At 41.7% G+C, this 10000-nt stretch overlaps 1 protein-coding gene across 1 annotated transcript in view; it reads right to left on the bottom strand.

Moving 5' to 3' along the window:
- si (sucrase-isomaltase) overlaps nt 1-10000 on the bottom strand; it is a 168120-nt gene that overhangs the window by 8178 nt on the left and 149942 nt on the right. The window contains exons 42-45 of the mRNA XM_071360047.1: nt 5775-5859; nt 1095-1151; nt 840-964; nt 270-358 (exon numbers count right to left, since the gene is read on the bottom strand). Of these exons, the coding sequence (XP_071216148.1) occupies nt 270-358; nt 840-964; nt 1095-1151; nt 5775-5859 (356 nt within the window). The remainder of the gene's footprint in view (nt 1-269; nt 359-839; nt 965-1094; nt 1152-5774; nt 5860-10000) is intronic.

The following is a 10000-nucleotide window of genomic DNA, read 5'->3' on the forward strand; positions in this document are numbered from 1 at the left end:
AGAGAGAGAGAGATAAAAGAGAAGAGGAGAGAAAGAGGGAGAGAGAGAGATAAAAGAGTGAGTGATGGAGAGCATATTTCCAGGCAGAGACAGGGTTATTACAGTAATAGTTCCTGTCACTCTTCTTCTCTCTTCTTCTATCTGACAGGAGCCCTCATACCATTTCAAACACACTCCACCATGTCAGAGACAGACACTGTGTGTGTGTGTGTGTCTGTGTGTGTCTGTGTGTGTCCCTGTGTGTGTCTGTGTGTCATGTGTCTACTCACCGATCCCCTCCCCATCATCCCAGAACAGGGAACCTTGTGCAGTTCCATTGTCGCTCAGGGCAACGATCAGCCCCAGAGGATTCTTCCGACTGAAGGGGAGTGGAGAGAGACAATCAGAGAAAGAAAATGAGAGAGAGAGATTGAGAAAGAGTGAGAGAGAGAAAGAGTGAGAGAGAGAGAGAGAGAGAGAGAGAGAGAGAGAGAGAGAGAGAGAGAGAGAGAGAGCGAGAGAGAGAGGTGATTGCGGACCGCTGAAGGACAATGGCAAGTGTATGTCACCTGCAGTGCATTGTGGGGGTTTATTTATACCTCTTTCTAAGGACAGACATTAATATTCATGCTGCTAAGTTACATCTGATCCCTCACCATTGTCTCCCTCCCTCCACAATGAATATCACATCTAACACACACACACACACACCTGTAGTGTGTAATGTTCTCTGGTTTCACACACACACACACACACACACACACACACACACACACACACACACACACACACACACACACACACACACACACACACACACACACACACACACACACACACACACACACACACACACACACCTGTAGTGTGTGTTGTTCTCTGGTTTCTGCCAGGGCAGGATGTATCCTCCTCTCACGTGGAGGTTGATGTGGTCTAGAGGTGTTGGCATGGTTAACATCTGACCCTTCACCCCAATAGCCTTGGCCTAGACACACCATTACAACAGAATTCATCATTAATATGAATACAACATTCATTCTAAATGGATTTTAACATCAATTTCTACATTTATATCAATCACAATGTGTGTGTGTGAGTGTGTTTTGGTGCCTCACCGTGTGGAAGTCATACCAGAGGTCGTCTGGGATGTAGCCCTCAACCTCTCTGGCCCCCTGTCAATCAAATAGGGTCAAATAACACATTTAATGAAAATAACTATATTACTCGTTTGAATTGTTATTTGGGAACATTGACAGGGAATTTGTTACAGATATATAAGTGGTTAGTAACCTCATCCAGGACAGATACATAAGTGGTTAGTTACCTCATCCAGGACAGATATAGAAGTGGATAATAACCTCATCCAGGACAGATACATAAGTGGTTAGTTACCTCATCCAGGACAGATACATAAGTGGATAATAACCTCATCCAGGACAGATACATAAGTGGTTAGTTACCTCATCCAGGACATATACACTGCTCAAAAAAATAAAGGGAACACTAAAATAACACATCCTAGATCTGAATGAATGAAATATTCTTATTAAATACTTTTTTCTTTACATAGTTGAATGTGCTGACAACAAAATCACACAAAAATGATCAATGGAAATCAAATTTATCAACCCAAGGAGGTCTGGATTTGGAGTCACACTCAAAATTAAAGTGGAAAACCACACTACAGGCTGATCCAACTTTGATGTAATGTCCTTAAAACAAGTCAAAATGAGGCTCAGTACTGTGTGTGGCCTCCACGTGCCTGTATGACCTCCCTACAACGCCTGGGCATGCTCCTGATGAGGTGGCGGATGGTCTCCCGAGGGATCTCCTCCCAGACCTGGACTAAAGCATCCGCCAACTCCTGGACAGTCTGTGGTGCAACGTGGCGTTGGTGGATGGAGCGAGACATGATGTCCCAGATGTGCTCAATTGGATTCAGGTCTGGGGAACGGGCGGGCCAGTCCATAGCATCAATGCCTTCCTCTTGCAGGAACTGCTGACACACTCCAGCCACATGAGGTCTAGCATTGTCTTGCATTAGGAGGAACCCAGGGCCAACCGCACCAGCATATGGTCTCACAAGGGGTCTGAGGATCTCATCTCGGTACCTAATGGCAGTCAGGCTACCTCTGGCGAGCACATGGAGGGCTGTGCGGCCCCCCAAAGAAATGCCACCCCACATCATGACCGACCCACCGCCAAACCGGTCATGCTGGAGGATGTTGCAGGCAGCAGAACGTTCTCCACGGCGTCTCCAGACTCTGTCACGTCTGTCACGTGCTCAGTGTGAACCTGCTTTCATCTGTGAAGAGCACAGGGCGCCAGTGGCGAATTTGCCAATCTTGGTGTTCTCTGGCAAATGCCAAACGTCCTGCACGGTGTTGGGCTGTAAGCACAACCCCCACCTGTGGACGTCGGGCCCTCATACCACCCTCATGGAGTCTGTTTCTGACCGTTTGAGCAGACACATGCACATTTGTGGCCTGCTGGAGGTCATTTTGCAGGGCTCTGGCAGTGCTCCTCCTGATCCTCCTTGCACAAAGGCGGAGGTAGTGGTCCTGCTGCTGGGTTGTTCCCCTCCTACGGCCTCCTCCACGTCTCCTGATGTACTGGCCTGTCTCCTGGTAGCGCCTCCATGCTCTGGACACTACGCTGACAGACACAGCAAACCTTCTTGCCACAGCTCGCATTGATGTGCCATCCTGGATGAGCTGCACTACCTGAGCCACTTGTGTGGGTTGTAGACTCCGTCTCATGCTACCACTAGAGTGAAAGCACCACCAGCATTCAAAAGTGACCAAAACATCAGCCAGGAAGCATAGGAACTGAGAAGTGGTCTGTGGTCACCACCTGCAGAACCACTCCTTTATTGGGGGTGTCTTGCTAATTGCCTATAATTTCCACCTGTTGTCTATTCCATTTGCACAACAGCATGTGAAATTTATTGTCAATCAGTGTTGCTTCCTAAGTGGACAGTTTGATTTCATAGAAGTGTGATTGACTTGGAGTTACATTGTGTTGTTTAAGTGTTCCCTTTATTTTTTGGAGCAGTGTATATAAGTGGTTAGTTACCTCATCCAGGACAGATAAATAAGTGGTTAGTTACCTCATCCAGGACATATATATAAGTGGTTAGTTACCTCATCCAGGACATATATATAAGTGGTTAGTTACCTCATCCAGGACAGATAAATAAGTGGTTAGTTACCTCATCCAGGACATATATATAAGTGGTTAGTTACCTCATCCAGGACAGATAAATAAGTGGTTAGTTACCTCATCCAGGACAGATATATAAGTGGTTAGTTACCTCATCCAGGACAAATATATAAGTGGTTAGTTACCTCATCCAGGACAGATAAATAAGTGGTTAGTTACCTCATCCAGGACAGATATATAAGTGGTTAGTTACCTCATCCAGGACAGATATATAAGTGGTTAGTTACCTCATCCAGGACAGATATATAAGTGGTTAGTTACCTCATCCAGGACATATATATAAGTGGTTAGTTACCTCATCCAGGACAGATATATAAGTGGTTAGTTACCTCATCCAGGACAGATATATAAGTGGTTAGTTACCTCATCCAGGACATATATATAAGTGGTTAGTTACCTCATCCAGGACAGATATATAAGTGGTTAGTTACCTCATCCAGGACATATATATAAGTGGTTAGTTACCTCATCCAGGACAGATAAATAAGTGGTTAGTTACCTCATCCAGGACAGATATATAAGTGGTTAGTTACCTCATCCAGGACATATATATAAGTGGTTAGTTACCTCATCCAGGACATATATATAAGTGGTTAGTTACCTCATCCAGGACAGATAAATAAGTGGTTAGTTACCTCATCCAGGACAGATAAATAAGTGGTTAGTTACCTCATCCAGGACAGATAAATAAGTGGTTAGTTACCTCATCCAGGACATATATATAAGTGGTTAGTTACCTCATCCAGGACAGATAAATAAGTGGTTAGTTACCTCATCCAGGACAGATATATAAGTAGTTAGTTACCTCATCCAGGACATATATATAAGTGGTTAGTTACCTCATCCAGGACAGATAAATAAGTGGTTAGTTACCTCATCCAGGACAGATACATAAGTGGATAATAACCTCATCCAGGACATATATATAAGTGGTTAGTTACCTCATCCAGGACAGATAAATAAGTGGTTAGTTACCTCATCCAGGACAGATACATAAGTGGATAATAACCTCATCCAGGACATATATATAAGTGGTTAGTTACCTCATCCAGGACAGATATATAAGTGGTTAGTTACCTCATCCAGGACATATATATAAGTGGTTAGTTACCTCATCCAGGACAGATAAATAAGTGGTTAGTTACCTCATCCAGGACAGATAAATAAGTGGTTAGTTACCTCATCCAGGACAGATAAATAAGTGGTTAGTTACCTCATCCAGGACATATATATAAGTGGTTAGTTACCTCATCCAGGACATATATATAAGTGGTTAGTTACCTCATCCAGGACAGATAAATAAGTGGTTAGTTACCTCATCCAGGACAGATAAATAAGTGGTTAGTTACCTCATCCAGGACATATATATAAGTGGTTAGTTACCTCATCCAGGACATATATATAAGTGGTTAGTTACCTCATCCAGGACAGATATATAAGTGGTTAGTTACCTCATCCAGGACAGATAAATAAGTGGTTAGTTACCTCATCCAGGACAGATAAATAAGTGGTTAGTTACCTCATCCAGGACAGATAAATAAGTGGTTAGTTACCTCATCCAGGACATATATATAAGTGGTTAGTTACCTCATCCAGGACAGATAAATAAGTGGTTAGTTACCTCATCCAGGACAGATAAATAAGTGGTTAGTTACCTCATCCAGGACATATATATAAGTGGTTAGTTACCTCATCCAGGACATATATATAAGTGGTTAGTTACCTCATCCAGGACAGATAAATAAGTGGTTAGTTACCTCATCCAGGACAGATAAATAAGTGGTTAGTTACCTCATCCAGGACAGATAAATAAGTGGTTAGTTACCTCATCCAGGACATATATATAAGTGGTTAGTTACCTCATCCAGGACAGATAAATAAGTGGTTAGTTACCTCATCCAGGACATATATATAAGTGGTTAGTCACCTCATCCAGGACAGATATATAAGTGGTTAGTTACCTCATCCAGGACAGATATATAAGTGGTTAGTTACCTCATCCAGGACATATATATAAGTGGTTAGTTACCTCATCCAGGACATATATATAAGTGGTTAGTTACCTCATCCAGGACAGATAAATAAGTGGTTAGTTACCTCATCCAGGACAGATATATAAGTGGTTAGTTACCTCATCCAGGACATATATATAAGTGGTTAGTCACCTCATCCAGGACAGATAAATAAGTGGTTAGTTACCTCATCCAGGACAGATATATAAGTGGTTAGTTACCTCATCCAGGACAGATAAATAAGTGGTTAGTTACCTCACCCAGGACAGATATATAAGTGGTTAGTTACCTCATCCAGGACAGATAAATAAGTGGTTAGTTACCTCATCCAGGACAGATAAATAAGTGGTTAGTTACCTCATCCAGGACATATATATAAGTGGTTAGTTACCTCACCCAGGACATATATATAAGTGGTTAGTTACCTCATCCAGGACAGATAAATAAGTGGATAATAACCTCATCCAGGACATATATATAAGTGGTTAGTTACCTCATCCAGGACAGATAAATAAGTGGTTAGTTACCTCATCCAGGACATATATATAAGTGGTTAGTTACCTCATCCAGGACCGGGCTGATGAGCAGAGCAGGGCCCCACAGGAACTGTCTGTGGATGTCCCACGTCTTCCTGTCACTCACAAACCTGCCAGAGGACACATTGATACACACTCATGTCAAGGGTACATTTCTCCTCCATCTATAGAAAAAGACAAGGTGAAACCCATATCAATTATATACACAGCCAGGCCAGGTAGCCTAGTGGTTAGAGCGTTGGTCTAGTAACTGAAAGGTTGCAAGATCGAGTCCCCGAGATGACAAGGTAAAAATATGTCGTTCTACCCCTGAACAAGGCAATGTAGGTAGGCCGTCATTGAAAATAAGAATTTGTTCTTAACTGAATTGCCAGGTTAAATACAGGTACAAATAATAATCAGTATTTGATAAGGGAATTTATATGTTTAAAACCTTTTCTCAATAGGGGAGCGCTATTTTCACTTTGTAAAAAATCGTGCCCAAATTAAACTGCCTCGTACTCAATTCTTGCTCGTACAATATGCATATTATTATTACTATTGGATAGAAAACACTCTCTAGTTTCTAAAACCGTTTGAATTATATCTGTGAGTAAAACAGAACTCATTTTGCAGCAAACTTCCTGACAGGAAGTGCAAAATCTGAAATCGATGCTCTGTTCTAGGGCCTGCCTATAAATGTGCTTGATATTTATTAGTATACATGCACTTCATACGCCTTCCACTAGATGTCAACAGGCAGTGAGAGAAGAAATGGAGTGTATAACATCATCTGAGGTCGAATAAAAGCTCTTGGCATGACGTGACCCCAATTTTCTGTTTTCTGGAACGCGCGAGAAGTGACCTGGTATTGCCTTCTGTATATGCTGTCCTTACAGACGACTAATATCTCCGGCTTTGATTTTATTTGATACATGTGACAATATCATCGTAAAGTATGTTTTTTTCAATATAGTTTTATTAGATTATTGAATTTTTTTCGGGACGTTAGGCGTGTTGCTTTGTCTGCGTATGTTCAGGAAGGAGAGCTTCGCGCCACTTTGCTAGCTTTCCGTGCTAATTGACTGGAGAAGAGGACATTCTAAATCCAAACAACGATTGTTCTGGACAAAGGACCCCTTGTACAACATTCTGATGGAAGATCATCAAAAGTAGGACCCATTTTATGATGCTATTTCATATATCTGTCGAACATGTTGTACTATTAGTTTGCGCCCAGATTTTGGGCGCTCTCTCGCCATAACGTAAGCTGCATGTCGTAATGAAGTTATTTTTAGAATTCTAACACGGCGATTGCATTAAGAACTAAGCTATCTTTAATTTGCTGTCCAACATGTATTTTTTAGTAAAGTCTATGAATAGTTATTTGATTAGAATAGGTGAGTGTCAGAAATATATCCGGACATTCTGGGAAAAAGATGCTAAGTTTTCCCAATGTATAACCACGATTTGTGCTGCTAAATATGCACATTTTCGAACAAAACCTACAGTGGGGAGAACAAGTATTTGATACACTGCCGATTTTGCAGGTTTTCCTACTTACAAAGCATGTAGAGGTCTGTAATTTTTATCATAGGTACACTTCAACTGTGAGAGACGGAATTTAAAACAAAAATCCAGAAAATCACATTGTATGATTTTTAAGTAATTAATTCGCATTTTATTGCATGACATAAGTATTTGATCACCTACCAACCAGTAAGAATTCCGGCTCTCACAGACCTGTTAGTTTTTCTTTAAGAAGCCCTCCTGTTCTCCACTCATTACCTGTATTAACTGCACCTGTTTGAACTCATTACCTGTATAAAAGACACCTGTCCACCCACTCAATCAAACAGACTCCAACCTCTCCACAATGGCCAAGACCAGAGAGCTGTGTAAGGACATCAGGGATAAAATTGTAGACCTGCACAAGGCTGGGATGGGCTACAGGACAATAGGTAAGCAGCTTGGTGAGAAGACAACAACTGTTGGCGCAATTATTAGAAAATGGAAGAAGTTCAAGATGACGGTCAATCACCCTCGGTCTGGGGCTCCATGCAAGATCTCACCTCGTGGGGCATCAATGATCATGAGGAAGGTGAGGGATCAGCCCAGAACTACACGGCAGGACCTGGTCAATGACCTGAAGAGAGCTGGGACCACAGTCTCAAAGAAAACCATTAGTAACACACTACGCCGTCATGGATTAAAATCCTGCAGCCCACGCAAGGTCCCCCTGCTCAAGCCAGCGCATGTCCAGGCCCGTCTGAAGTTTGCCAATGACCATCTGGATGATCCAGAGGAGGAATTGGAGAAGGTCATGTGGTCTGATGAGACAAAAATAGAGCTTTTTGGTCTAAACTCCACTCGCCGTGTTTGGAGGAAGAAGAAGGATTAGTACAACCCCAAGAACACCATCCTAACCGTGAAGCTTGGAGGTGGAAACATCATTCTTTGGGGATGCTTTTCTGCAAAGGGGACAGGACGACTGCACCGTATTGAGGGGAGGATGGATGGGGCCATGCATCGCGAGATCTTGGCCAACAACCTCCTTCCCTCAGTAAGAGCATTGAAGATAGGTCGTGGCTGGGTCTTCCAGCATGACAACGACCCGAAACACACAGCCAGGGCAACTAAGGAGTGGCTCCGTAAGAAGCATCTCAAGGTCCTGGAGTGGCCTAGCCAGTCTCCAGACCTGAACCCAATAGAAAATCTTTGGAGGGAGCTGAAAGTCCGTATTGCCCAGCGACAGCCCCGAAACCTGAAGGATCTGGAGAAGGTCTGTATGGAGGAGTGGGCCAAAATCCCTGCTGCAGTGTGTGCAAACCTGGTCAAGAACTACAGGAAACGTATGATCTCTGTAATTGCAAACAAAGGTTTCTGTACCAAATATTAAGTTCTGCTTTTCTGATGTATCAAATACTTATGTCATGCAATAAAATGCAAATTAATTACTTAAAAATCATACAATGTGATTTTCTGGATTTTTGTTTTAGATTCCGTCTCTCACAGTTGAAGTGTACATGTGATAAAAATTACAGACCTCTACATGCTTTGTAAGTAGGAAAACCTGCAAAATCGGCAGTGTATCAAATACTTGTTCTCCCCACTGTATATGCATTGTGTAATATGATGTTACAGGACTGTCATCTGACAAAGTATATCAAGGTTAGTCAAAAATTATATATCTTTTGCTGTATTGTTACGATCGCTAACCTGTGCTGCTGGTAAATTGCTTGTGTTTCTGGCTATTGTGCTAAGCTAATATAATGCTATATTGTGTTTTCGCTGTAAAACACTTAAAAAATCTGACATATTGGCTGGATTCACAAGATGTTGGGCTTTCATTTGCTGTACGCTGTGTATTTTTCAGAAATGTTTTAAGATGAGTAATTAGGTATTTGACGTTGGTCTCTGTAATTATTCTGGCAGCTTCGGCACTATTTCAGATTGCAGCTGCAATGTAGAACTGTGATTTATACCTAAAATACGCACATTTTTCTAAAAAAACATATGCTATACAATAAATATGTTATCAGACTGTCATCTTATGAAGTTGTTTCTTGGTTAGTGGCTATTTATATCTTTATTTGGTCGAATTAGTGATGGCTACTGATGGAGTAAAAAACTGGTGGAGTAAAAAAAGTGGTGTCTTTTGCTAACGTGGTTAGCTAATAGATTTACATATTGTGTCTTCCCTGTAAAACATTTTAAAAATCAGAAATGATGGCTGGATTCACAAGATGTGTATCTTTCATCTGGTGTCTTGGACTTGTGATTTAATGATATTTAGATGCTAGTATTTACATGTGACGCTATGCTAGGCTATGCTAGTCAGCTTTTTTACTGTGGGGGGTGCTCCCGGATCCGGGTTTGGGAGGAATTAGAGGTTAGCTCTGAATTTCTAAGGTTAGGTTTAAGTTTAGGCATTAACTCCAACATTTTAAAATGTTGGTATTAACTCTGGTTAAGGTAAGTGTTAAGGTTTGGGATAAGCATAAAACAAAAATTTAAAATACAACTTTCTATCACTCGATTCAAACATGCAACCTTTGTCACCAGAGGCAGATGCTTACGTGCATCTGTCATCCCTGTCAATGACCTAGCAAAAACTAAAACCTGCTTGAAGGTAAAAGCTGTCACTGTTGCCCAGTTTCCACGTCATCTCCCGACATCCTCAGACATGGATTTATGTTAAATACTGTCGTGAAAATTTCCAATCCCAATGATGTTAACAATCACCATAGCTTTGACCAATTCCCACTAGGT

The sequence above is a fragment of the Salvelinus alpinus genome, chromosome 22 (assembly GCF_045679555.1).
Source record: "Salvelinus alpinus chromosome 22, SLU_Salpinus.1, whole genome shotgun sequence".
NCBI classification, from domain to species: domain Eukaryota; kingdom Metazoa; phylum Chordata; class Actinopteri; order Salmoniformes; family Salmonidae; genus Salvelinus; species Salvelinus alpinus.